Here is a 26,999-nt window from a genome sequence, read left to right as displayed (position 1 = left end):
CCCGTCGTGTCGTGCAATGTGCATCACAGCCCGCACGCTAGACGAATCATCTCACTGCCTGTCCGCTCCTCGACCTCCACCTCCTTGTCGCCCGCCGCTCCCGCACCCATTGCACCTCATCGTCGCTGTCGTCGTCGTCCACGCCGTTGTAGCACGCCCACGCCTCGTCTCCTGCCTGCATCCCCGTCCAGCCGTCCCTAACTCTGCTCGCTTGGCGTCACTCTGGCCAAGCCCAGCACATCGTCCACGGCGCCAGCAACCACAACAACATCACCACCCACCCCCCTCTCACTGCCGTCCCTCCCTAGTCGGCCGCCCTGCGCCAAACTACACCCTCGAGTCACGCGAGCTGCGCGTCCATCGTCGTCTGGCGAGCAAGAGCAAGCACGTTGCAGGAGTCCTAGCAAAGCACACGCGCAGCGCAGAGCGGCGCAGGGTCGGGCCTGTTCCCTTGCCTCGAGAGCACACTGGCGAGCTGGTAAACGCCGTCCCATTGGGCGTGACAGATGATGAAGGGCTTTCGGCAGCGTGTGGTAAGTCTCCATGTCCCATCTATATACTCTGCGCGCGTCTGGCAGATGGTAATGTGGTGTTCTGACAGCAAGAACAGCTCTCGCGAGCGAAGGACCGAGAGAGTAACAAGCTCGCGAAGAAAGGCACCAAGGACAACAACGCCTCCGGCACCCAGTCTCCCGCTGGAGGTCCCTCGAACAGTCAATCCCCCGCTGGCTCTGCTCAAGCTACGCCGACCTCATCCACCAGCAACCTCGTCGACGGACGGAACAAGGCCCAGACCGATGCACCCACGCAATCCCACCCTGGCGCGCCCATGCCTGGTCAGCCTCCGCTGAACATGGGCGCGAATCAGGGACAGTTCGCACAGCACGGCAATGCCAGTGGAAACCCTTCTACCAGTGGATCTCATCAACAGGGTGGTCAATCAACTCCAGGACGACTTGGTCCACTTGCTCCTAGTGTGGTAATTTCTCCAAGCGCCCCAGTATGTTCCCATCAACTTGTGCAGACTAAAAGTGCAAGTCCACGCTAACAGAGACAGCACATTCCCCCACCGGGCGCCGCTGAAACCATGCCACACGATCTCGCGCCGCCAAAGGCTGGACAGAAGAGCTTGCTTTTCGATCGACTGCAGGCCACTCCCAAAGACACAGTTCCAGAAGGAATTAGGACGCCGAAACGCCAACATTCATCACGGTTCGACATCTCTGATCAAAGGCAACGCGAATTGGAAAAGCTTCCAGGCTTCCATGAAGTTCCACCGAATCGCAGGCAAGAGCTATTCATGCAGAAGCTAGATCAATGTAACATTATATTTGACTTCAATGATGCATCGGGCGACATGAAGAGCAAGGAAATCAAACGGCTGGCGTTGCACGAGCTCTTGGATTACGTTGCGCAGAACCGACAGGTCATATCGGAGCCCATGTACCCCCGGGTTGTGGAGATGTTTGCGAAGAACCTGTTTAGACCAATACCGCCGCCAATGAACCCTCAAGGTGAAGCCTTTGACCCCGAGGAGGACGAGCCAGTGCTCGAAGTTGCCTGGCCACATATACAGGTTGTCTACGAGTTCTTCCTGCGCTTCATAGAGAGCCAAGATTTCAACACGAACTATGCGAAGCAGTATATCGATCACAGCTTTGTATTGCAGTTGCTCGAACTGTTCGACTCAGAGGACCCTCGCGAACGAGACTTTTTGAAGACCACGCTACACAGGATATACGGAAAGTTTCTCAACTTGCGATCTTTCATCAGACGCAGCATCAACAACGTTTTCTTCCAGTTCATCTACGAGACCGAGCGATTCAATGGAATCGCCGAGCTACTGGAAATCCTTGGCTCGATCATCAACGGCTTCGCACTGCCACTGAAGGAGGAGCACAAGCTGTTCTTGACTAGGGTTCTGATCCCCCTTCACAAAGTCAAGAGCTTGAGCATGTACCACCCACAGCTTGCCTATTGTATTGTGCAGTTTCTGGAGAAAGATGCTGCGCTGACTGAAGAGGTTGTCTTGGGGCTGCTTCGCTACTGGCCAAAGGTGAACAGCACAAAGGAAGTCATGTTCTTGAACGAAGTGGAGGACATCTTCGAAGTGATGGACCCTGCTGAATTTGCCAAGGTGCAAGAGCCTCTTTTTAATCAACTCGCAAAGAGTGTGGCGAGCCCTCACTTCCAGGTAAGATGGCTGCTTTCCGAATTGCGATTGCCACAGACTGACATGACTAGGTCGCTGAACGAGCACTCTACTTCTGGAACAACGAATACTTCTGCAACCTGGTTAGTGACAATGTTGATGTCATTCTTCCAATAATGTTTGCACCCTTATACGAGAACTCCAAAGGACATTGGAATCGGTAAGTATCACTCGCACGCCTCCGATTCGCACGCGCTGATCTTGATGCAGCACAATTCACGGCATGGTATACAATGCCATGAAGCTATTCATGGAAGTGAACCCCCAACTGTTCGATGAATGCTCGCACGAATACACGGAACAACAGAACAACGCGGAGGCAGTGAAGGCGAATCGACAAGCGAAGTGGGATCGATTGACGCAACTCGCGCAATCCATGAAACAGAATGAACACGCCCCAGCGGTACGACCTCCCCAAGCCAATGGCGAGCAGCCGAAGAGCTCTACGCGTGCCGAAGAGGGAGAAACAATCTCGATGGAGCGGTTGCGCTTACAGGACGACGGGAGAGCTGAGAGACATACCAATTCGGTACGTGGATGAGAAGCTCGAGCGTGTATGCCCGCCATTGCCTCATCCCCAGCATGTATACTTTCCAACTTCGCCGCCCTCTTGTTTGTGTAATTGCGACAGCCCTCTACACCCTCCACATTCTGCATAGCGCATGGCGTCCTACCATTGTTCACCGTCATGAAGTCATGGCAGTTGTTCTGACTGGGATCGATGTGTGTTTCTAGAAGCGAGGTTTTCACGGCAGCAAAAGTCGTTCGACCACTTCTTCGGGACCCTCCGCTGCCAATACCACAGGGCGCGGAAGATCGAGAAGTAACAGTACAAAGAGTAGTGCTGCAACATGAGAGCACTTGCATGGAAAATAGCCACAGGCGGGTGGCAGCAACAAGGTCTTTTTTGGGGTTCAGAGGAAGCAGAAGTGTTCTACCTTCAAGGCGTAAATGGGTCTGCAAAGAAGCCTCAGCATGGCATTTGAAAACCTAGACGGATAGGGCTTTCACGCGATGTATCCTATCATTGTCAAACTAACATCACTCCCAAATTTCTCACTTGTTCTGCTCCGTACCAACGCCATTGAATCATGCCTCCCTTTGTCACCTATGTAGGTAAGGTACAGGTATATACGTAGATCCGTAGGAGGTGAGACTTTGCGAGTCACATGCTCTCAAATTTGCCTTTTCGGAATCGGATCCGCATTTACAAAAAGTTCACCTTGCCGGAGACAGTACCTAGACACGACCATAATTACTGCCATTGGCAGTCGTCTTCACTCCAACATGACTACTACACAGCATCATGGCACCTACCTCGCCTTGCCAGGTACCTCTGCGGTATCCAAGTTCCGCCGCGACAGACTGATGTCTCAACTCGGTGCCAAGGATTTGCAGGCAATATGGGTGCACTACGTGGTGTTGTATCGACAGCTCACGAAAGAAGAACATCAGATTGTGGAACAGCTGCTCGAATACGATAGTTATCCCGAGAACGGTGAGCTTTACGACGCCTTACAGAAAGCGGTGAATCATGGCCAGTCTCCAGCAGACAAGCACATTAGGCTGTTCTACGTGAGTCCCAGAGCCGGTACGATCTCTCCATGGAGCTCAAAAGCAACCAATATCGCCCATGTGTGCGGACTGGAATCCGCTGTGAAGAGGGTGGAGCGTGGCGTCCTCTACGCCGCCAAGTTTGACCAGGCTCCTCAAGATGACTCGATACCTAGCCCGGACTCGTTGCACGATCGCATGACCGACAGCCTCGCCACCACTCCACCAGACCTCGATCTGATGTTCGCACAGGCGGCTCCTGCTCCGTTACAGAGGGTTGATCTGTTGCACAATCCAGCTGGCCCCGAAGCAACACTACGAGAGGCCAACAAGACCCTGGGTCTTGCTCTTGATGAATCGGAGATGAAGTACCTCATCGACGCCTACACCAAAGATCTGAAGCGAAACCCGACCGACGTCGAGCTTTTCATGTTTGCTCAAGTCAATTCGGAGCACTGCAGACACAAGCAGTTCAATGCGCAATGGACTATCGATGGCAAGGTCATGGATCACAGCCTTTTTCAGATGATCCGCAATACCCACCAGCGGAATGGTGACTACGTTTTGTCGGCATACAGTGACAACGCAGCAGTCATGCAAGGCTACCCAGGAAGTCAGTGGGCTCCAGATCAGCTGAGTGGAGAATGGAAGCAGACGAAGGAGGATGTTCACTATCTTGGCAAAGTCGAGACCCACAACCATCCGACAGCTGTATCGCCTTATCCTGGTGCCGCTACTGGAGCTGGCGGGGAGATCAGAGACGAAGGTGCAGTCGGTCGAGGCTCGAAGCCAAAGACTGGACTATGCGGGTTCAGCGTTTCTGACCTTTTGATTCCTGGGCACAGGCAGCCATGGGAGCTCGACATTGGAAAGCCAGCACATCTGGCGAGCAGTCTCGACATCATGCTTGAGGCGCCTATCGGAAGTGCTGCCTTCAACAACGAGTTTGGAAGACCCAACACAACTGGATATTTCCGCACCTTGTCCATGAACGTACCAGTGGACGAAAGCACAACAGAAGTAAGAGGCTACCACAAGCCGATCATGATTGCTGGTGGCGTCGGCACAGTGCGTCCTGGTAATGAGATCAAGAAGAAGGAAGATGTCAGTCCTGGTGCACACATGGTGGTGCTCGGTGGTCCAGCTATGCTTATTGGGCTTGGTGGTGGTGCAGCATCCAGTATACAATCCGGTGAAGGGAGTGTCGACTTGGACTTTGCAAGTGTGCAGCGTGGGAATGCCGAAGTCGAGAGACGCGCACAGGAAGTCATCAACGCATGCGCGTCACTTGGCCGGGACAGCCCAATCCAATTCATTCACGACGTTGGGGCAGGCGGTCTTTCTAATGCTCTTCCAGAATTGGCGCACGACTCCGGATACGGTGCGAAATTTGAGCTCAGAGAAGTCGATAACGCGGATCCGAGTCTTAGCCCTCTACAGATCTGGTGTTGTGAAGCTCAGGAGCGGTATGTTATGGCTATCGCTCCTGACGGGCTTGATCTGTTCAAGAAGATCTGCAAGCGTGAACGATGTGGGTACTCCGTTGTGGGAACAGCTACGAAGGAACAGCGTCTCGTCCTCATGGACAGAGACTCGCCCGAAGAGCCAACTCCCATTGATCTGCCAATGTCGACTCTCTTCGGCAAGCCACCAAAGATGACCAGAACCGTCAACTCACGCAAGCCGAAGCTCCCGGCTTTCGACAGCAGCCTGACTACATACATTCCAAGTGCGGCCGCGAATGTGCAAAGTGTCCTTCCACACGCGATTGATCGAGTACTGTCGCTCCCCTCTGTGGGTTCCAAATCTTTCCTCATCACAATTGGCGATCGTACAGTTGGTGGATTGACTGTTCGGGATCAGATGGTAGGCCCATGGCAGACTCCTGTTGCAGATGTGTCGGTGACAGCGACATCACTGACTCCTGGTATCACCACTGGCGAGGCTATGGCAATGGGAGAAAAGCCTACTCTCGCTCTGATCTCGGCTGGTGCTTCAGCACGTATGGCGGTTGCAGAGTCTTTGCTCAACATTGCGGCTGCGAGTATCCCCAACCGACTCAAGCGTATCAGGCTCTCAGCGAACTGGATGGCAGCGAGCAGTCACCCGGGTGAAGGCGCTGCTCTGTATGAGGCAGTAGAAGCTATCGGCATGGAATTGTGCCCAGAGCTGGGCATCAGCATACCCGTCGGCAAAGACTCTATGTCGATGAAGACCAAGTGGGACGACAAGGAAGTCACAGCTCCACTGTCTCTGGTAATCACTGCTTTCGCACCGGTGAATGATCTCAGCAGTACATGGACACCTACCCTTGCGCGATATGAGGATGTGGGCGAGACTTTGTTGATGTTTGTCGATCTTGCCGGTGGTAGAAAGGCACTGGGCGGTTCAGCCCTCGCGCAAGTATTTGGTCAGGTCGGCGATACTGCACCAGATGTTCACGACGTTGACTACATCAAAGACCTCTACCACGCCATCGAGCAGCTGCACGAGACAGACATCGTGCTCGCTTACCACGACCGATCCGATGGAGGGCTGTTCACGACTCTGGCAGAAATGATGTTTGCAGGACGATGTGGACTTGATCTGATGCTTGATCGCATTGTCAAATCTGGTCGTCCTCAGGATGTGATTGAGACACTCTTCAACGAAGAGCTCGGCGCTGTCTTCCAGATTCGCAAGAAGCACGAGAGTCAGTTCCGCGGCGTGTTTGCGCCTATGACACCCGTTGTCATTGCATCTGTGCCCAGGTCCTCGAGACAGGAGCTTGCCATTCACTACGGCGCCGACTGCATTTACCGTGCTTCAAGACAAGAATTGCAGCAGAAATGGCATCACACCTCCTGGGCCATGCAGAGACTCAGAGACAACCCAGACTGTGCCGATGCCGAGAAGGCAAACATCGACGACAACGCGAATCCCGGTCTGCGATTCAACCTCAGCTTCAAGCCAGACGAGAACATTCTGCCATGGAGCACATCCATCTCGGCAACCATCAAGCAGAAACCGCGCGTTGCAATCCTTCGCGAACAGGGTGTCAACGGCCATGCAGAGATGGCCTTTGCATTCTCCATTGCAGGCTTCAGCCCCATCGACGTCCACATGACCGACATCCTCACTGGGCGCGTCTCCCTCAAATCATTTGTTGGCCTTGCCGCTTGCGGTGGCTTCAGCTACGGCGACGTGCTCGGTGCGGGTCAAGGCTGGGCTAAGTCGGTCCTGTTGCATGAAGGAGCGCGCAATGAGTTCAAGGACTTTTTCGAACGCCCCAACACCTTCACTCTCGGGGTCTGTAACGGCTGCCAGTTCTTATCCCGTTTGACCGAGCTGATCCCAGGCGCCGAAAACTGGCCAACTTTCGAACGCAATATCAGTGAGCAGTACGAAGCTCGTGTCTGCATGGTCCAAGTCACCGAGAAAGCCGACAACTACAAAACTCCGTCCGTATTCCTCCACGGCATGAATGGATCCTACCTCCCCGTCGTCACCGCCCACGGGGAAGGCCGCGCATCATTCCCGCAGTCTGGCGAATCTTCAGCGGAGAATCTCATCGATCAAGGTCTCGTTGCCATACGCTACGTCGACAACTATCTCAAGCCTACCGAAGCCTATCCTTACAACCCGAACGGATCTCCCATGGGCATCACAGGTGTGCGTACACCCGACGGCAGAGTCTTGGCTCTTATGCCTCATCCGGAGCGCACGATTCTGAAGGAAGTCGCGAGCTACTTGCCTCGTGGTGAACAGAAGAAGGAATGGGGCGAGTTCGGTCCTTGGAGTAGAATGTTCAAGAGTGCTAGACGATGGGTCGGTACAAACTTTTAGGGCCCAGTCGCAGTAAGGATGGTAGGTGGTCTGGTCTGGCATGCAATATCACGGGCGAGCAGCGGGCCACGTCTCAATGGACTACATACCTACCTACATGTACTCAGTCTTCCGCCACGAATGATGACATGACCAATTATCATCGTCATTCGAATGAGTCTGTCAAAGATATCAAGCGTCAAATAAGCAGACTCGAAATTGAAACTCAAGAAACTTGGAATTGATTCATTGATGATCCGCAGTACTGACACGATGGCTCATGTTGCAAGTCGTTGTGTCATCCCACTCCCCAGTCGCGAGCGGAATTTCCTCTCGCGCACGTAATACTACTGCACTTTTGACGAATACTCAAAGGTGCGCGAGAAAGGGAAGGACGAGTTTGAGGCGTGTGGAAGGCTGAGCATGAAGGGTGTGGGTGCGTCTGCGCAAGTGATATAGCTTTCCATCATGGTCATTCAGTCCACTCTCGCTTTCCCGTGATTTCCATTTGCGGTGGATAAATGTGAAGCAGATCTAGTAACTGGCAGCCCATCCCCCTCCTGCAGAGCACCATTGTCGTTTATTTCATGCACTTTCATGTCCATGCCCACCCAGAACTTCCTCCCTCTCCACTCGACTCGTGTTCCACCCCAAAACGCCCAAAGCCAGATGGGGAGACACAGAGCTTCTCGTCCGATCCATGCCAATAGCCACTCACCAAAAGGTCGTTTCGTCTTGCTCCTCCTTGCGAAGGAAGGTGTATGCTCGTCAGGTTCGATTGACGCACTTGAGTGGAGTTTGAGGTACAATGTCCAGTCCACTACACACCAAAGCGCGACGCTTAAGAGCCAAATTGCGGCGAATGCGGCCCATGTCTGCGGGACGTGCAGAGTGCCGTATATGTAGGGCAAGGTAGTCGCCGCGAATGCGCCATAGGCTGAGCATAAGAAGCTTTCGGTCCCAGGCTCGACCAGCGTCGCGAGTGTGACAGTAAACTTTCGCACTCTCAACCACCTGACTCTGCGGCTCCAGTACTCATACACACTCATATTCGCCATGGGCTGAATAGCCAGATCGCCGAAGCATTGGGCATGTTTGCCGATCTTCTCTCCTCGCAGTTCCTCTGGAACTTTTTTCTTCCAGAGTAGATCGCCGATGAGATGGTCCTCGCAGATATTCTGACTGAAGTAATCGATACCAGCGTCATTAGTGAGACTATTGAGATGCGATTTCCTGAACATGGTACTTTTCCCAACGATGCAAGGTGCCACAGCAACGGTGTTGATGGCAGTGTAGAATTTAGGGTGGGCAGAGGACATGAAGGCTTCTTCGAGACGTCCTCCGCCGACGGTAGAAGCATTTCTTTCGAAGCCTTGTTGGAAAGATGCCGAAGCGGAGCTTGTGGTGCGAAGCTGAGTGTCATTGTCATGTGCGTCCAGTAAACCATTTGTTTCCTCTGTTTTCGATGTTCCCAGAATGTCGACAACCAGAGGAAGTTGGTGCACGAGTTTGTATTTCCGCTTTCCACCATGACCCTCTAGTTTGGCGACCATGCGGCCTAGAACACCTTTGGCGACCCAAACGTTGCAGTCTATGATCCAGATTATATCGCCAACAGCTTCCCGATACGCTCTACTCATATTCCTGATCTTCGGATTCGGCCCAAGTGAGCCATGTCTCGTTTTGAGCAGCTCATCCTCGTCTTCCAGCAGGATTTGTGCATCATGGTCGGGGTAATCGTCCAGAAGGCGCAGCAGTACTGCATAGGACGGATCGTCGCGATTCGAGATGCAGAAGCGGATGTGCAGCTTGTCGGTAGGATAGTGCTGTTTTAGAGTAGAGGCCAGGCAGTCGTAGAGACGTGGCTCGAGGCCCTTGACGGGTCGGATGACGGTGACATGAGGAGCAGTGGCCGAGTCAATCGCTGCTGCTGCTGCCGCTTCCGGCTGTGAGTAGTGTCGCCATCTTTGCGGCAAAGTCAGAGAAAAGAAGCAGAGGAGAGGCGAGAGCAGACCTACATTTGCGTGTAGCCAATGCCGCAGACCAGCAGCACCACAGCATACCAGATGAGGCACACGCTGGCTGCCAAGACGATTATCGCAGAGTGCGCATGAGTGTGGGTGGCTGTCTCCAGGGCAGCGTCTACGAGTGGCATAGATCAGGAGGCCGCGGGGTGAAGGGAGGACGGGAAGGGCGAAAGAAAGAGGTGGTCGAAATGTCTTGGAATGTGGATGACAGCGAAGATGCTGGATGCGCCAAGCCTTTCACAACGCGTCCTCCAAACATTGCACTTGTCCACTTTCATATCGCTGCAGGACATCTTCTTCCACCACCACCACCCACGCACGCATATTCGATTGTTTGGCATGTTTGAGGGAGTTTGGCGTTTGTTTTGATTGGTCTTTCTCGCGACAGTAGCAATCATAGCAAGGACAACAACATGCAATCGAGCCCGCCAACACGCGTTTGGCGACGCGACTCGCAGCCAGACTCCGAATACTCGCTTGATCTCGCCGCGCTCGATCTCGACGGCCCCGACGACACCGAGACGCGCATCCCGGAGCCCAAGGTCGATCATGTGCTCTCGGAAGACATCGATGGACCCAGCGACTTTACGCAGAACATGGACATGTGGATGCGAGGAGGAACCACAGGAAGAGGAACGTTGAGCAAGAAGAAAGGCGGCCCTGCTACTACCATTGCTCAAACCATCATGGAGCGGAATGAGGAGCTGAAGCAGCAAGAAGTGCAGACGCATGACTTCCTGGAAGTCCCGCGACAACACCATCCAGAAGCCGAGGGAGACGTCACACAAAGCGACCACACGCCTGAAAACAGTCCACCCAAAGTCTCTATCCTGGAGAAGAGTCAGTACGAGGAAGGCTTCAGCTCGGAGTGGCAGACGGACGGCGAAGGATCTCCTCCAGTTCCTCCAAACCACAAGCAATTCCTCCAGCCGACTGTAGAAGATTACTACAGTGAGCTTAGTCCGGCACGGCAGCTTCTTCAGCAGTCGGCGCGTGGGAGGAGCCTGCATAGCGACACGTATGCGAGTCAGAAGCACTCTCCTGCTAAGGACGGGAGCCGGAGTCCTGGTCGTCCGTCGAGTCCTACTCTTTCGCCTGTGCGGTCTCCCGTGCGGTCGCCTGTGCTGCAGCGCACTTCGGAACGCAGAGTAGATTCTGATGCTGGCGGTGACGATGGCAATAGTCTACTTCTGTCAGCCTCGCAGGATGCAAGTGTTCTCGCCCGCAGGACCAGCCCGACGGCCGAAGAGAAGCTAGGAATAGACACCGAGTCGAGGGAGGAGAGTGTGCTGCGGCGAACCTCCACCAATGGCACGTATGACCAGAGAATGGACAGCGAGTCAAGATTGGAGCTGGAGGCTCAGTTCCAGCAACTTGACGCCAAGTGTGCTCAGCTGGAGCACCTGAATGGGGCACTAGGTCATGCGCTGGACGAGGAGAGGAGGTTGCGGAAACACGAGAAGACCAGTCATGAATCGCAAATCGCAGAAGCTGCCCGTCGCGAGCAAGATCTAATCGAAATGAAGGAGCTGGCCCATCGGCATAATGGCGAGTTCAGGCGCGAATTCGGTCAGCTGAAAGAACAACTGCTTAACCAGCAGAAGTTGACAGATCTCGCAAGATCGGGGGAGAATGGTCAAAAGGAGAGCCACGACGCCGAGATTGAGCAGTTGCGGAAACAACTGCAGGCTCAACAGACCGAGCATGAGGGACAATGCAGAGCCTTCCAGCAAGACCTGGCAGCTGTCAGACGTGGTCGAGACCAAGCTGAAAAGGCAGCTTCCGATCTTCGCGAGGAGCTCGAGGCAGAGCGCGACCATTACGATGCTGAGCGACAGCGTTTCCGGACCGAACTACAGCAAGCACATGACGACGAGGCCGCTATCAGCGAACTCGAAAGAGAGCTACTGCAGTCCAAGTCTGAGATTGAGAACCACAAAGCTGCCAAGGTGGAGTCGGACGATCAGATGAAGGCGATCCGCGAGCAGCTTGTCGCCGCTCGACGCACGCACGAAGATGATGTGACGCGTACGAGTAATGAACGTACACGCGCTGTCGAGCTAGCTGCGAATCTTCAACGTCAGATGCAAGAGCTCAAGCAGCAATTGAGAGATCAGCGGACGGCGCATGAAGCCGAAGTTCATCGTCTCCGCTCGCAGGGTCAAATTTCGAGTAATACATCGTCCCAGGAAGTGGAGATTCTCCGCACTGAGCTAGAAGCCAAGCAATCAGAACTCAACATGGCAGTCGTCGAACGTGACGAAGCGAAAGCCTTCGTTGCTACTGTCACTGCAGAGCGAGACGCCTTACAGACAGAACTCAACAATCTCGAATCTGTCAACACCGCTCTCGACGCCAAAGTCTCGTCAGTTCTGAGCAAGCGGGAGAAATATTGGAAAGGCAAGTTGGACGAGGCTAAGCGCGAACGTGAATTGATGGCACGGACGTTGATGCATCAGTGGGGTCGACAGGAGGTTGGGGTCGGCGCTCCCCAGATGTATGGGTACAAGTATGGAAAGAAGCGGGAAATGGAGAAGGGGGTAGAGGAGGTGGAAGGGGAGGGAAAAGAAAACGCTGAACCGAGGGCTACTTCCTCATAAGAAGGAAGGGTGTCCAGTTTGCTTGTTCATCTGTATGAGTGTCATTAATGGACTGATATGAGCTACGAAGAGGCTGTGCCGCCGGTCAGGAAGATTTGGAATGATCGTGCTAGACCGGATCTATAGGCACCACGAATTGATGATGAGAAGTATCTCTCTTTTTGACGACGAAGCATTTTTATCTTCAAAGATGTTCGAGCTTGTATCTTTGGTCTGCTTACGAATAGCTGAAAAGTTCTGGGAGAGTCTAGCACGAAAGAAACTCCACTCCTTGTCCGCTACCTACGGTGAAGTCAGAAAGAACATCACGTGATGAGATGGGATGGAACAAGTTTTCTGATTCTGATTCAAAGGCGAGTATTATGAGCGAGCGCTACGGGCAAAAGACTCTGTAGTCTAGTAACCACGTCCGCCGCGATATCCACCACGGCCACGACCGCCACGACCGCCACTGCCGCCACGGCCACGAGTGGCAAGGTCGCGGGCTCGCTCAATCTCGGTAGTGCGGGTTGCACGTGGCCGATCAAGATCCTCGTACTCCATGGCAACAGCCGTCTTCTTCTCCCTTTCCGCCTTCTGATTCGTCCTCATAGCAGCCAGGCCCTCATCGCTGAAGCCCCAGTAGTTGCGGGTTGGGCGCTCGGGGTCCTTCCAGACTATGCAGCCCAGATCATCAATGTCTTGGATATCCTCGGCATCGATGGGCTTGTATTGCTGGAACATTTCTTTCATGACATCTCTCGTCGCGCTCCTGGTCTCGTCGTCCCATAGTTTGCCTGTGTTTGATGCATTAGCTCTCTCAGGTCAGACTTACCTTTGCACTCTCGAGAGCATGGTAGGCCCACTCGACACCAAAGTCTGCGCCATCATTACGTACCTGCATCAGTCAAGGAGTAGCCGCCGAGCGGCATGGCTCTGGCATGTATTGCGGAGGATCGTTCTCGCTGCTGTCTCATCCCATTGGTAGCTGGGAGCTGGTGCCATGGAGCGTTCCGATTGCTCGCTACGCCGTGTCGCTCCGGCACGATCGATTCGCCATTCAGTGCAGCCCGGTAGCCGCTGTTGGCGTTGTCCAATTCTTCCTCGTTGAGCTGCGCAGGTGATCGATGGTCTGGATAAGTAATGATTTCGTTGAGTGTTCTCAGCTCCGCCTTGATGAACACTTGACTGCAATGCATAGCACAGTATTCGACGAACTTGTGGAGCTGGGCCTGCTTGTCCTCTGGGTCACGCCCACTGGCGCAGGAAGCAAGCGCGACCAAATGCATGATGAGGCGCTGCAACATCCACGCAATGGAGAGGGGGCTGTCGTCCTCCCGCGCGTAGTCTTTGTACGGAGGGGTGTCAGCGGGAACTTCTTCCAATACGGACCTCAGTATGTTGGCGACCAGGCGAAGCCCCCTAAGACGTGTGGTATGAGGACTGGGTGGCCGTATGTTCTGGCCATTTGCATCCACACTCACTTCATCGTCCGTCCACAAAACATCCTCGGAACTAATGGATAGTGCGATCATCAAGTTGTGGAACGCGTCACGCGACTCCCGCCCTTGTGGAAGGACGCATACCATGATTGCAGCCTTGCATCGCTAATGTGAAGGAGAGTGTAAGTTGGCAGACTAGCGAAAAGGAAAACTGTGCAAGGGAGAGTGTTTTTCCACAAACCTGAATATTCTCGACGGTGCCGAGTTTCAACGTCTTACAGATCATTGCAGCGACGGCTTCTGCCGTGTCCGGATGCATCCCATTGTGCACAAGAATGCTGACGAAGAGCATCGTCGGAGTGAGACTGTTCTTGGCATTGTAGTCCTTCTCGAGAGCACTGTCAAGAAGGGCTTGCTTGCTCTGCTGCAAGAGGTCGTAGATGCGCTCGTAGTGCTTTGCATCCTTGACGCCCGGATGGGACGCCTTGGCCTCGTCCGGTGTGGAGTACAGAGACATATGGGGGCACAGTGGATTGCGATAATACTGATGAACGAGAATCAAGCACAACCTGAGGCGTGAAGTCGGAAGAGTGACTACCACCTAGCGCGAGCGGGAGCGGAGTGCCAGCGCTGATGGGCACTGGCAGCGGCGCGGTGCTCGAATAGAACCTTACTACCTGACTCTTTTTCGCAGTCCGACCAACTGAGTTGCTGCTGCCCACAGTCGGAGCGGCGGCGGCGGCGGCGGTGGCGCGCTGTTGTTGCCGCAGTTCAGTCAAGTGCGGGTGCTGCTGTCCATGGGCGGGGCGGAGGTCACAGGAGCAGAGTGAGTGAGTGAGTGAGTAAGGTAGCGGTGATGGGATGCGGTGCGGTGCGGTGAGGTGTTGATGCCCGTTGGGAGAGGGAGGTGGCAGTGGTGTCTTGGCACAGCTTCTCGTCCTCCCTCTCAGCCTTCTCAGGCTCTCACCGTCCCCGTCTCCGTCGTCCCGGTGTTGTATTTTTTTATTAAGCTTCAGCCTTCTTCAGCGTAGCTCCGGGGGATCGAACTACCTCCTACCTAACCTGACCTGACCTGACCTACCTTACCTGTCCACCCCTCCTTCCACTTACCACTTACCACTGTACCTTAACAAAATACCTTAGCCTCCAGTCTTCTCTTCCCGTCTCTTCCTCCCTTCTGGTCCCAGATCCAATGGCGACGTACTGACCTGCACTTCGAAGTTGCCTTACCATCTTACCTCACCTACAGGTACCTACCTACTTCCATACCACCGAGGTGACAGGCAGGGCAGCAGCAGCACCGGCACCAGCACAATCCTCCACCGCAGACAAGATCGACCGGCTCAGGCACGACGACCACAATGCTCCAGACGGCGGCAACGACGATCGCCTTCAGCGCCTCCGTAAACCGATAGGCACACATATCTCCCAACCCCGACGTCTACTGGACACGTCACGCACGCACTCACGCACGCTCGCGCGCTTCACACTCCATTCTTCACTTCTCGCGATCGCGCTGCCCGAAACATCCACCACAAAAACCAAGAGCTGGGAAAGATGGGTGTGTCGGAGAGCAAGATCGCCTTCAAGCAGAGCGTCTTCAAGCTCATTGGCGACAAGGTGTTGCAGCCAGACGACGACATCTTCACCACTTACTGGACCGTACCCGAGCGCGTGGACGATGTCTTCGATCTCTTGGTGGGAGCCGATGTGCGTGTCCTGACGTGCACCGATGCCTCAGAGCTCGGTGGTGCCAAAGCGATCCCCGGCGAACAGTGCTCGCCTATGACCAACTTGGAAACACTCTTGTACAACGCCGTTGCGCAACTGAGAAGGCTCCAGCAAGACGTCGCGCAACCCAATGAGCTCGTGGTCCGCCAGATTCTCAACTGTATGCGCATCCTGACCAGAATCATGCCATTCATATTCGAGGCCGAGCATCTGAGGGACTGGTACGATCGATTCTTTTGGCAACCGAGAAAGCCACAATACCTCAAATGGGACGACAAGCGCGACGCCCCCACTCAGCTGTTCGACGGCCTGGAACCCAGCAGGCTGTACGAGAAAGCCGACCAGCACAAGGAAATTGGCCCGCCGCTCGGCGAGACGCTCCTCAGTCTCGTGATCGACTATTTCTTCTGGAGAGGCTTGACTCTCCCGGCACTGCGGGACGAGAACAGACTATCTGGCAGAGGATACGAGCTGAAGGTGTGGAAGACTGGCATTGGATGTAGCAGCGATCCCAAGTGTACTGCGGAGCATGAGCGTAATCAGTACGAGCTCGTCAGGTTCCTGTTGACCTTGACGAGCAGCCCTCTCTATATGAGGCCTGATCAAGTAGCGGTCGCCAACAACAAAGTGCTCACATACCTCACCACCAAGGTGGACAAGCGCGTCGTCAACGCCATCAACTGCTCGTGTCTGAACACGGTCATGAGATTCAACCCCAATTTGTGGAGCATGCCAAGCGGCTGGCAGGGAGCCCGGGATAATAAGAAGCTCCTGGTCCTCAACTGCGTCCAGTTCTTGTTGGTTGCAATGGTTTACATCCCGCCAGAGGGCAAGAATGGATTCAGATCATCGATCGGCGCGCTGTTCCGACCAGATGATTTCCAATTCATCCACCACGGCACCAATGTGGTCATCTCACAACCAGTAAGTAGAGGGGAATGGCAATCTTGCAGGTATCCATCATGTATCATATGCTGACCATCAGTAGTTAACAGCGAGCAACTTCAGCATCGGTAAGAGCAATGCCGTCCACCACGCCACTGAAATGATCAGCTTCCTCTGGGAGCTCATCCAGTGCAACAAGCGCTTCCGACGTTACCTATGCGAGACCAAGGTCGGCATGGACTATCTCGTCGTGCTCTTGTACTACGCACGAGATTCCGTGGGCGACGAGATGAAACAAGGCGTGATGCGCATGGCCATTTTCGTGATCCAGTCCTTGAGCGCCGAGACCGCCTTCACTTCGAAGCTGAATACGCCATTTCTCCACGTGGGCAGCTTGCCGCCGGTGATGCGAGTAGAGAATTTCCGTGGCTCATATGCTGATTTCCTGATATGCGTATGTCTTTCCCCCCTCAGGTCTCGATCGCTGCCCGTGCTCTTTTGCTGATTCGCGTCAAGTCAATACACCTTCTCATCACAACGTCCAAAGGGCGTCTCGAGCCCGTGTATCCCGCGCTGTTCGACATCATCAAGAACGTGGCTCCTTATGCGAAGAACCTGCAGCGCGCCACCTCTTCCAAGGTGATGAATCTCTTCGACATCGTGTCCGCGCCTGGCTTCTGTCTCAGGAACGAGAGCAATCACCTGATTTTGAAGAAGGTGCTTGACGCCTGCTACGCCATACTGGACAATCACTCACGCGGTAAGTTCACATCATTTTCTTCGCCCGCGCTTTCTGTTACGCCGAGCTATGCACTTCCAGCGAGGTCTGCCAGCGCCAGCAACCTGCGAGGATGGACGTGGCGTTGAGCTTAGCGGAGCGGCGGAGCAGCCAGAAGGGAGGCTTGCTACCCGTGGAAGACTTCATGCGAGCGAACCTCGGTCCAGAGTTGACTTGTTGTGGCGGTGTTCGAGACGAGACTGGAGGTGTACGGGAGGTTGCTGTCGAGGGGATGAGCTCGCAGGCAAGTCGTGTACTTTGTGCATCTTGTCTTGCTCTTTGGTAGTAATAATACGTGCACACTAGGTGGACCGTGTTCTTCTCTTTGTCCTCTGTACTACCTTCCCATCTGGTCCTGGTCACTAACTCCATAGCGACCACAGAAAACCCACAATTCGTCAAAGTACTTGTTGCAAGTAAAAAGCGCTTCACAGCACTACGCGACCTCACCGTCGAGGGCGCGCAGGCCGAACTCGAACGTCAAGCGATTGAGCGCAAAGATCGTGGCGATACCTCACGCGGCTCCTCAATCGACAGTATGCGTAGACCCGCTCCACTCCGGACGTCCTCGCTCGCCGAGGTTCCAGAGGATAGCCAGTTCACGATAGGCGACGACGATGACAATGATGATAACCATGATGATAACCATGAAGACAATGAAGACGAAGAGACCGACGCAGAAGTCAGCGAAAAGTCCACTGCTGACTCCAGTCAAGGCACCTGCAGTGCTACAGACAACACTATCGCCGCCAGTCCTGCACGTCTCAGCGACAAAGCACGTGGAAAACAGCCAGCAGCAGCGTTGCGTGTCTCAACCTCACGAAACCCTTCACTTACCAGCCTGAGCACCCTCACGCCAGTCACCACGTCTCAGACCTTTCTCCCCTCCGAGCAGTGGCTAGCAAACTGGTCCACGCAGCTACCGCTCGATGCCATACTTAACGTCATTGAAGAGGCCGAGAAATCCCCACTTGGCTTCACTCCCATCACTGCTCCTCGACAAGAGCACCATGCAAACCTTTCCACAACAGCTCCAGAAACCCAACCCAGCAGCAGACGAGAAGCCCGTCAATCCGCCCAATTCACCCGCCACTCCGCAGAAAGCAGCCGCAGCTCGCAAGCCGCACATGGAACCGATGGACAAGGTCATCTCAGCTCTAAAGGTAAGCACAACGTCACCCACTTCTCGTCCGCTCCCGCACTCAATATGACGACTGACACATCGACAATAGAAGATATCAGACCAGCAGCCGGAGGCCCTGTCAACTTCTCCTGGACAGCGGTAGCCATCGGCTGGTACAACGCGCTCATCTGGAGTCGAATCTACGTGCAAGAAGCTGAAGCTTTTCAAGGCTCCGGTGGATTGTATAGTAGCACGGATATCAAGCTCTTTCGACGGCAGGGCGCAAGCCAGGAGATCTCGTTGAGAAGTCCCAAAGGAGCCATCGATGCTGTGGGACTCTCGCTGGCGAATAGGATTAGCAGTATCAACCTGCCGGATGCGTTAGGGGGAGGTGGGCATGGGAAATAGAATCATGGGATGAAATGAGTGGAAACGAGGCCTTGAGATGGTGACCTATTTCGTGGGAATATGAGAACATTTGTCATGCTGATATACGGATCGGCCATGAGCATTTCAGTGGTTGATAATGCCTGGATTGTGCTGATGGAGAACATTCCTAACCCGATATCACCGCGTTTCAGAGTTTGTGTCAGAACCAGTAGAAATGCGAGGAACGTATACACCTAGGCGCATGATCCAATCGTGAATTGGGCGGAAATAGGTCCGAAGACATTGCTTTTGAGACACTTGGCGGAGTATTGTTTCAACAGAGAATAGATGGAAGGCTGGGGAAAATTCCCCCCTCGGTCAGGCATGCTCTTATTGTTCTGATACTGACATGACGAGATTTATAGCGCAGCATAAGTTCGATGGAGGTTCCGATATCGAAAGCTGTGTGTGTTATATCGCTCAGATCACACCAGAAGACGAGCCTGTCTCAAATCCTCCCGCAAGTGGCCTCCCTCGACGTTGCCAACCACTGAATACCCGCTTTCCATTTGGCAGAGAGACGGCGCAGGCGAAGTGTGTCTGACGCTGGTGGACGGACTGGACTGGTGCTTGCTTAACAGGGGCTGTGATGGATGCGATGAAGTCTGAGGCATCTCCACCATCGCAATACGGTAAGGCAGTATCAGCGATGCCGTTTGGTCCGTTGTGGTATTATCCTGGACTAATTTTTCGGGCAGAGAGGCTTTGTTGAAGTGTCCAAGAATGCGATTGTACTGAGTCCACGCTTACAAGAGATGTGATAGCGCGCCATTGAACTCGCACGAAGCCTTTGTGCAGACAATGCCACCATTCTTCCCTGGTCTCATCACGAACAATGAGACATTGTCGAGCATAAAGTCTCATTGTTGCAAAGACAAAGCAGAGACACAAACAGCTATGCGCTCCTGGTGCTTTTCCCCTAGGCCTGGAGAATATATAAATCCCCAGGACACCCCTTCTCGTCTCTGTTCTCCATCATCCTTGACCACACCCGGTATAGCATCAGTGCTCGCATACTCGTACTTGCATCATCTTTGCTATACATATATTCACACTGGTGCTATCCATCCGAAACAATTCGAACTTGACCTATACGCGACCCATACCAAACTACTTGCTGGACAAGTATATCTGTAAGTCGCCCCTGCCTACATCACTACAACACAGATCCCCAAGCCGACATCATGCCGCTGTCTCTTTTGGCCACCACGTTTGCCAAGTTCGCCCGAGCTCGACAGATTGCTGGCAATACCCCCCAATCGACCATCACCAATCTAGAAGAAGAGCGCGCGTCCCGATATCAGCCTGCGCCCCACGAGGATTACGACGTTGTTTACGAGAGAAAGCTTGACGCCGGAGCAGAAGGTGAGGTTTCGGTGAAACGATCCAGAGCTAATGGTAAACTCTTTGTAGTAAAGCACTCGCACGCAGTGAGGATTGACCAGCTCAATCGTCACAAGTCCGACGGAACGCGTGCTTTCAAAGTCCCTTGCGATGCGGACTTTGCAAAGAACCTTATACCTGCACACCCGAACATTGTAGTGGTGCACGCAATGTACGAGGACCAATATGCACCCGGCAGATTCTATATATACATGGAATTTTGCGCAGGAGGCGACCTCAACGGGCAAATCTCCTTCTGGAACGTTCACCGCAACGTCCCAACTCCTCGCCTGTTCCTATACCACATCGTCGTCCAGATGTTCGAGATATTGGCATACATCCACCACGGCCTCCGACACGACCACGACGGGATATATACACAAGACAAGAATCACCAGGCTGTGGTCCACGGAGACCTCAAACCTGAGCAATTCTTCCTGTCCTGGTCCGCAGGCAAGCTCGTCGGAGGAATGCCAACCCTCGTCCTCGGAGACTTCGGCCACGCCAAACTCTTGAACGACCCCAACCCCAGAGCCGGCGCTGGAACTATCGGATGGCTCGCACCAGAGCAGCAAGCCCTGTGCGATCTCTGGCAAAGCGCACGGATCGGATGGTTCGACGTCGGCGCCAAAAGCACTCCGGCCTCGGATATTTACAGCGCGGGCCAAGTCCTCTACTACGTCGCCGTCCAACAGAGTATCCGAGAAGACCGAACCTGGCGAACAGGAGCAAACGAGGAGCTTCTCAATTTGTCGATGGAGCATGGCTTGAAGGACATCGTCTATAGCTGTCTTCGCGTGAACCCTTCAAAGAGAGCTTCTGCCTGTTTTGAGGAACGTCACAATGGAATCCTGGATACGGTGAGTCGTATGAGGAAGGCGAGGGATAACTTGATTCTACGGGGAGACAACTTGGAGGATCCGAGGAATTGGGCATATCCACCGAGGTAAGCTTGTTGCGTCTATGGTATGTGACTTGATGTACTAAACTAACTGGTGGTGGGATTAGGCAATTCGTTTTCAAATTCAAACTCATATTCATATTCATTTAACTGACTGAATTATCCATTTTTACTCTCTTTCATTCCCGTTTCAAACTGAATCCAGCCCATATCTTTTCTGCCGTAGTAGATATTTGACCTCTTCTTATGCATCCATCCATAAAGCCTCACATTGCCGCGGTCGTCAAGGATTTTGCAGAGCGGAAATTTCGTACTCATATGTTATGTACAGCTTATCTACATGTATCTAGAGCCAACCAGAAGAGTCACCTGAAAGCCCGGTCTCGTTTATCTCTCCTCTGAGCTGTTGAATAGCTGGAGGTTACTAATGGTCGCCAGTAGTTGTAATATCATCAGGCTGTTATGCGTACCAGGGTGTGCGTGAGCTTCAAAAAAAAACAGATCGTCTGTGAAAAGGCAGTCGGTGTGTAACATCAATACAACCTGTATGCCAAATGGGAAATCACTTTTTACAGAATCATAATCATCATCAAAAAAAAAGCACAAAAAGAAGACTTGTACGGGCTCAACTCGGCTGCAGATGGTTAGAATATGATCGACCTCGGGAAGAGCAGACAAGGCAACTTACAATTGAACCAAGGACCTCTTGCAATTGTGATTGTGAAACCCAAAGCAAGAATCATACCACTAGACCATTAAGCCGTGCACCTCATTTTGAGTTTGTGATTGGATGTTGTTCGTGGGGCTACTAACGAATATGATGCTTCTCAACAATCACCAGAAAAGCAACGCATGTAGGCGTATGCCATCAGCTGGCGAGACGTGCCTCCAGGCGGTAGATGTTATATGTAACGGGAATAAGTCAACTCCATACCACCAACGCTTAGTCCTCGTAGGGGATAGCGGCGAATTCAGTCCTTTTATGTTACTGCTAGAGACGAGTGTCCGAGCGAGGTTGGATTGAGGCCGAAGTATTAATGAATTACCTGCTCAGCAATGAAGAGCGAGCGAGCGAGCGAGAGAGAGATGGCGAGAAACCAAAGCGCTAATAAGCGATCTCGACGGATGAATATATTGAGGCCGTCGGATAAAACGAGTGGCGACGGATCATCTTCCGATGACCTCACCAGTGACATCCATTCATTGTTCGAGCTGCACTCACTCACAAATACATGTATGTTAGTCTGTACAGAGCATTCATTGCTTTATACAACATATTTTCTACACGGTCTGTATTCTCCTGTTCTTCTTTCTGATTATACTACTATACTATACTATACCACACCATACAGCAACAGCATCACCAATCATGGGCCTTCCACAACTCCAAAACCCCTCCTCTACAGCAGACACCACCACCACCACATCTCCCCCAGCCAAGCCTGCTTCTTCTTCTTCCTCATCAGCAGCAGCAACCTCCCAACTCCCTCCCGAAGCCCTCGACCTCGCCACCAAGCTCTTCGACTTCGCCCGCACCGGCCAAACCGCCTCTCTGCAACAATACATCTCCGCCGGCATCCCCGTGAACCTCACCAACCACAAAGGCGACACACTACTCATGCTCGCGACCTATCACGGCCACATGTCCACCGTACAAATGCTCGTAGAAAAAGGCGCTGAGCTGGATATTCTGAATGATCGCGGACAGAGTATAGTCGCTGGTGCGGTGTTTAAAGGATATGGAGATATTGTGAAGTATCTGGCGGAGCAAGGCGCGGATTTGGCCGCGGGGCAGCCGAATGCGATTGAGAGTGCGCAGATGTTTCAGAGGAGGGACCTTTTGAGGCTTTTTGGGGTGGAGGATGTAGTTGGGGGGCAGGGGGGTCATCAAGGGGTTTCTTGAAAGTCGGTGGGGAAGTGGAACAAGTTCAGGAGTGAGACGCTTTGGTTCTGTAGGCTTGCATTGGGCTCTTTCGCATGAGGGATAAGGTGCGATATTGGCCGCCGCGAAGTGGAGGGGAGGTTTGTTGGAAACGACAAGTGACTATCGAAGACACTGCGAAGTGGACCCGCAGAATGAATTTTGCATAGCGCTTGTGATCAACTAGCGATGCAGCATTGGGGCCGTGTATCGCCACCGATCAAGGGCAAGCCCAGGGGACAGAAACAGCCGGATAACAGCAGAGATGTGGCAGGAGATACAAACAGGACTCGCGAGAAATCCTCTTATATGCCATTTAGGGTACATCCAGTCTACAGAAAGCAGACATAACACCAAAAATCATGCAAGTGCGTGAAAACTGATCCTCGTGGTCAAGCGTAAAGCTTACTCTGTCTCTTTCCGATCTACCATTCAAGCTATTTTTCTTCCAATGGACTTCCCTATACGACCTCTCCACGTTAGCGGTAGCATCGAATTTATAGGCCAGGTCACCTACAACCTCTGATAGACCCAAGTTTGCAACATGCTCCCCAGCCTCATCTTTTCCAAAAACTGCAGACCTCATAACACTTACATCCAGTCCTCCAATCTTTCCTTCCCGCTCCAACCAAGCCAAATCCCAAGACTCAAGAAATCCCCACCATTACCCCATCGCTTTTCCTCTCCCTCTCGCAATCCCTCACAGGCAACAACAACCCTTCCTCCGGATTTTTCACCTGCTCGTACATGATCGTGGCCAGCTTCGTAGCCACATAGTCGATTGCATTTTCACCTTTTTCCAACCAGAGACTGAGAGTCGAATGTCTTGCTCTGCTCGAGTTGGGAGGTGGCTCGAAAAATCCGGATTCGAGATCGGTAGCTCGTTTCTGCTGCTGTTGGGAAATGTTTGGTTGCTTCCTCTTATCATTCATCGTTTTGCGCAGCATCGTTGGGGAACGGAGGCGTATCGTGGGGAGACTTGAGTTGGGCGACAGTGAGATTTCGTCCCAAGCGAGCTCGGCCTCATCGTGAGGTTGATTATAGTACGGTTCTCGAGCTGTCGTTAGGGGAGCCATTTCAGTCATCGGGAGAGGCGTCCAATGCCGAAGCTGAAGTTGAGGACTGCTGATCGAAGAACTTGGAGATGCACTGTACTCTGCATAGCGAGCACTCTCTGGCCGAGATGGAGGTGGCTTCTCATCAGGCACAGCGATGCCCAAGCCACTGTACTGCACGCTTGTATCGACGCTCAGATTCCTCGGCTTCCTGTTCCTCCTTCTCCTCCTCCTTCGAAGCATGGGTTCACCCTCAACATCTTCTTCTTCATGCTCATCCGCATTCGCCGCAAGTGGCCAGCTTTTCTGCCAATCCGGCGTGCCCGATGCGCGACTGGTACCGTATGAATCCAGCTCAATGTCCACCTGAGGCACCTCATAGTACTCACGCTTTTTCTTCCTCTGAAACTGGACGCTGCTACTTCTACTTCTACTACTACCACCACCACGAGAATGACGCGGATAGAATTCGATGAGAAATAGACAAATGGCAGCGACGAAGCCAAAGCTGAGACCACCCGCGAGGATCCAGACTGCACTGTGCGTAAACTCGGGGATACCGTCTGGGACGACTTCAGCCTTTGATGTAGAGGTAGCGGAACTGGTGGCATATGCTTGGAAAAGGGTGTTCGTCAATGGTGACAGTTGGAGGTTGCCAGATGTGCCGAAAGCGGTTGTGGTGGATGTGTCGGGGAGTACTGCAATGAGACTCGCTTCTGGCTGTATACGGGCATCGCTCATCGTAGTGCTGGTGCGGTCCATGAGTCTGCGCGGAGCTCGAAGAAAAGGTGCCATCTCGCGCGTTCGGTCCTGAAGGGTCAACTCTGTAGACGCTCAGTCGTCAAAGAGTTCGCAGGCTCGATGCCTTTAACTTGGATTCTTGAGATGTCGTACTGAGAAGTACAAACAGAGCTGCGGGTATGTGCATTAGCTTGCCAAGCTAGTATTATGCGCGGCAAAGTTGGGACAAGTGAATGAAGCGAGTAGCGTTTTCGAGAAACTCACGATGCGGTGCAGACGTGGACCCCCAGGCACGCAATCTATAATGATGCAGACTCAGAGAGGAAGTCGACGGAACGGACTGGCGAGCAAAAGCTTCGATGTGCACTTTACGAGTGTGGGTCGCCCAGCAACCAGCAACAGCAAAAGTTCAAGAGGCACTCAGTGGATCGGGCTTAGATTCGCGTTAGACATACTGAGGTCTACTTACCTCTCATCCATACCTAATCATCGTCCACTCTAGCCTTTTTGCTCCGACCACCAGCCTCCTCTTCTGCTGCTCGCTTGCTGGCCTTTTCTGATGCTTCGGCAATCATGGCTTCCACGCCAAAAGGATCATCGCCGCGATCGCGCTCAAATTGTACAGGTCCACTTCTCGCCTCAGCAGTGTCTGTACCCTTGAAGCCTTCCTTGGGTGCCCGCCCAAGACCATCAAAGCGCTTCGTGCCTTGAATCTTCTCCAACGTCTCGCCCTCGTCTTCCCCGTCATCATCCCCCGCTTGTGGCTGGTAGATGGAGTTCAATGCATCACGGCTCGCGAACAGAGGTTTGTCGTATGCTTGATCCTCGTTGAACCCGGCCGCAAGTCCAGAGCTTTGGTTGAACAACCGCGAGTCGTACATTGCTTCCTTGTTCTGCGTCGGCTTTGCCAAGCCCAGCGCCACTTTCTCACTGATGTCTCGATTTTGTTCTCGTGCCATCATCTGCACTCTACGCTCGTGTCCCATGTTCTTCTTTCGGAGCTCATCCTTGGCTTCTCTCTTCCGCTCAGCTCGTGCTTTTTCACGCGCTCTCAGCTCCCTGTCGCCATCGTCGCGGCCGCCACCGCGACTTCTGCTCCTGCTCCCGCTCCCGCTCCTGCTTCGCGAAGAATATGATGAATAAGAGGATCTGCTGTCCACCGATCTGCTTCTCGATCGGCCACGATCAGAGCCACGCCTTTGCGCCATCGCTGCCTGCTTGTCCGCACGTGCTTTCATTGCGAGTTGGCGCAAGTTCTCCTCTTTGGCCTCTTTCTCCTTCTCCGCTAATCTCTGCTGCATCTTCGCTCTCTGTTGAACCTCTTCTCTTGCATGTCGATCTGCCGTGTGCAAGCCTTCGGCAAACTGTGCAAATTTGTCGTTGATCGTCACGTCTTGCAGTCCCCGGCCGTCTGCAGCTAATCGCTTATCGAGTGGCACAGTATATCCTTTGGCGTTCTTCCAATTTGACACTGGCGGTGGGATTTTCCAGTTTTCCTGGTCTTCGGCGGTCAATTTGCGAGGCGGAGAATGCATGACAGGAGGCGGAGGAGACGGATCTTTCCGGGGAACTTTCTTGATCTTGTGCTTCGGTGGCTCCATAGGATCCTGCTGCCTCGGCACAATCTTTATGATGCGGTCCTGCTTCTTGCTCTTGTCGCCCATCTGATCTGCAGGTGTATAACGGACGAACGTGGGTTCGGCCCTACTCGTGCCTTTGATGTTCTTCGGCTTTTGTGCTGCCAAAGCTCCACTGACCAGGCCCTGCAACGCTAATTGTGTCCTCTGCTTCGTGGCCTCCACCTCCTCCTCACTGGGCTTCTCTAAATTAATCTCTCCCGCATCAGCTCGCTGCCGTAACGGGATCAAGTCCTTGAAGCTTGCGTGCACGATACGTGTTTCGCTGTGGCCGCGTCTCGCAATGGCGTCGTACTTGATCTTGCCCTCCCGGTCGACCTGCAGCGCCAGCGCATTCGAGCTCGATGGCATGTTCTTCCTTCCCATATCAAGCGGGTACTGAGCCATTGGGATCTCCGGAAAGGCACCTCCATCGCCAAAGTCCTCCGCCCCTCGCGGTCTCCATCCCGCACGCTGTCCATATGCTGGTGGTCCACTTCGTTTCACGGTCAACTGTGACGATTCGAGTTCACGCGCTGCGATCACTTTGGGCCCTTTCTGCTGGGTATGAGTCGGCAGTTCCTCATCTTCGCCGCTGTATTTGGGCTTTGGCAGCGAGCCGAGTATGGATGTGCGCGACATGGTAGGTGGTGAGCAGGCTGTACAAGAGATGTGGTGGTTCGGTCAGTCGTGAGAGTGGTCGTCGGGAAAATCGACGCGACCGGGAACTTCCGCCGCCTTCTTTCTGCTTGCATGACTCGTTTCTGCCTCCATAGTGAAACATTCACTCACAACACTTTCCATCATCACCGAAGGTC

The 26,999-nt window shown here is 53.4% G+C and overlaps 10 protein-coding genes and 1 non-coding gene across 11 annotated transcripts; 6 read left to right on the top strand and 5 right to left on the bottom strand.

Moving 5' to 3' along the window:
* Positions 1-101: 101 nt before the first annotated feature.
* SEPMUDRAFT_126510 (serine/threonine protein phosphatase 2A) lies at positions 102-3,258 on the top strand. The gene is made up of 5 exons (XM_016902079.1): positions 102-533; positions 611-1,000; positions 1,058-2,194; positions 2,245-2,372; positions 2,423-3,258. The coding sequence occupies exons 1-5, from the start codon at positions 507-509 to the stop codon at positions 2,751-2,753; spliced, it is 2,013 nt and encodes a 670-aa protein (XP_016760333.1). The 5' UTR covers positions 102-506; the 3' UTR covers positions 2,754-3,258.
* A 212-nt stretch (positions 3,259-3,470) lies between these two features.
* SEPMUDRAFT_149943 (phosphoribosylformylglycinamidine synthase) lies at positions 3,471-7,827 on the top strand. Its single transcript, XM_016905869.1, has one exon. The coding sequence runs from the start codon at positions 3,500-3,502 to the stop codon at positions 7,589-7,591; it is 4,092 nt and encodes a 1,363-aa protein (XP_016760332.1). The 5' UTR covers positions 3,471-3,499; the 3' UTR covers positions 7,592-7,827.
* A 219-nt stretch (positions 7,828-8,046) lies between these two features.
* On the bottom strand, positions 8,047-9,733 carry SEPMUDRAFT_134105 (glycosyltransferase family 21 protein; the record flags this gene model as incomplete). Its single annotated transcript, XM_016902608.1, has 2 exons — positions 9,589-9,733; positions 8,047-9,535 (listed from the first exon to the last, which is right to left on the bottom strand). The coding sequence occupies exons 1-2, from the start codon at positions 9,723-9,725 to the stop codon at positions 8,047-8,049; spliced, it is 1,626 nt and encodes a 541-aa protein (XP_016760331.1). The 5' UTR covers positions 9,726-9,733.
* A 186-nt stretch (positions 9,734-9,919) lies between these two features.
* Positions 9,920-12,197, top strand: SEPMUDRAFT_134104 (uncharacterized protein; the record flags this gene model as incomplete). The annotated part of the gene is made up of 1 exon (XM_016902607.1): positions 9,920-12,197. The coding sequence occupies exon 1, from the start codon at positions 10,011-10,013 to the stop codon at positions 12,195-12,197; it is 2,187 nt and encodes a 728-aa protein (XP_016760330.1). The 5' UTR covers positions 9,920-10,010.
* A 322-nt stretch (positions 12,198-12,519) lies between these two features.
* Positions 12,520-14,314, bottom strand: SEPMUDRAFT_149942 (uncharacterized protein). Its single transcript, XM_016905868.1, has 3 exons — positions 13,860-14,314; positions 13,075-13,783; positions 12,520-12,973 (listed from the first exon to the last, which is right to left on the bottom strand). The coding sequence occupies exons 1-3, from the start codon at positions 14,133-14,135 to the stop codon at positions 12,594-12,596; spliced, it is 1,365 nt and encodes a 454-aa protein (XP_016760329.1). The 5' UTR covers positions 14,136-14,314; the 3' UTR covers positions 12,520-12,593.
* Positions 14,315-14,777: 463 nt separating this feature from the next.
* SEPMUDRAFT_149941 (uncharacterized protein) lies at positions 14,778-18,843 on the top strand. The gene is made up of 5 exons (XM_016905867.1): positions 14,778-16,273; positions 16,338-16,688; positions 16,751-16,994; positions 17,396-18,175; positions 18,245-18,843. The coding sequence occupies exons 1-5, from the start codon at positions 15,176-15,178 to the stop codon at positions 18,541-18,543; spliced, it is 2,772 nt and encodes a 923-aa protein (XP_016760328.1). The 5' UTR covers positions 14,778-15,175; the 3' UTR covers positions 18,544-18,843.
* An 838-nt stretch (positions 18,844-19,681) lies between these two features.
* SEPMUDRAFT_67876 (kinase-like protein) lies at positions 19,682-20,897 on the top strand (the record flags this gene model as incomplete). The annotated part of the gene is made up of 2 exons (XM_016909795.1): positions 19,682-19,697; positions 19,978-20,897. Exon 2 carries the CDS (start codon positions 20,118-20,120, stop codon positions 20,895-20,897), a length of 780 nt encoding a protein of 259 aa, XP_016760327.1. The 5' UTR covers positions 19,682-19,697; positions 19,978-20,117.
* A 628-nt stretch (positions 20,898-21,525) lies between these two features.
* On the bottom strand, positions 21,526-21,610 carry SEPMUDRAFT_t42. Its single transcript has one exon. It is a non-coding gene; the product is annotated as a tRNA-Pro (tRNA).
* Positions 21,611-21,904: 294 nt separating this feature from the next.
* Positions 21,905-23,124, top strand: SEPMUDRAFT_157023 (ankyrin; the record flags this gene model as incomplete). Its single annotated transcript, XM_016907716.1, has 2 exons — positions 21,905-22,082; positions 22,201-23,124. The coding sequence occupies 2 exons, from the start codon at positions 21,905-21,907 to the stop codon at positions 22,749-22,751; spliced, it is 729 nt and encodes a 242-aa protein (XP_016760326.1). The 3' UTR covers positions 22,752-23,124.
* A 292-nt stretch (positions 23,125-23,416) lies between these two features.
* SEPMUDRAFT_108984 (uncharacterized protein) lies at positions 23,417-24,619 on the bottom strand (the record flags this gene model as incomplete). The annotated part of the gene is made up of 1 exon (XM_016900758.1): positions 23,417-24,619. One exon carries the CDS (start codon positions 24,617-24,619, stop codon positions 23,417-23,419), a length of 1,203 nt encoding a protein of 400 aa, XP_016760325.1.
* On the bottom strand, positions 24,450-26,828 carry SEPMUDRAFT_149940 (SKIP_SNW-domain-containing protein). Its single transcript, XM_016905866.1, has 2 exons — positions 25,035-26,828; positions 24,450-24,736 (listed from the first exon to the last, which is right to left on the bottom strand). The coding sequence occupies exon 1, from the start codon at positions 26,821-26,823 to the stop codon at positions 25,048-25,050; it is 1,776 nt and encodes a 591-aa protein (XP_016760324.1). The 5' UTR covers positions 26,824-26,828; the 3' UTR covers positions 24,450-24,736; positions 25,035-25,047.
* Between the last annotated feature and the right edge of the window lie 171 nt (positions 26,829-26,999).

This window comes from Sphaerulina musiva (assembly GCF_000320565.1).
Source record: "Sphaerulina musiva SO2202 unplaced genomic scaffold SEPMUscaffold_6, whole genome shotgun sequence".
In the NCBI taxonomy this organism is placed as follows: Eukaryota; Fungi; Ascomycota; class Dothideomycetes; order Mycosphaerellales; family Mycosphaerellaceae; genus Sphaerulina; species Sphaerulina musiva.
The sequence above is the reverse complement of the archived record's forward strand: the minus strand, read 5'-3'. Positions and strand labels throughout refer to the sequence as shown.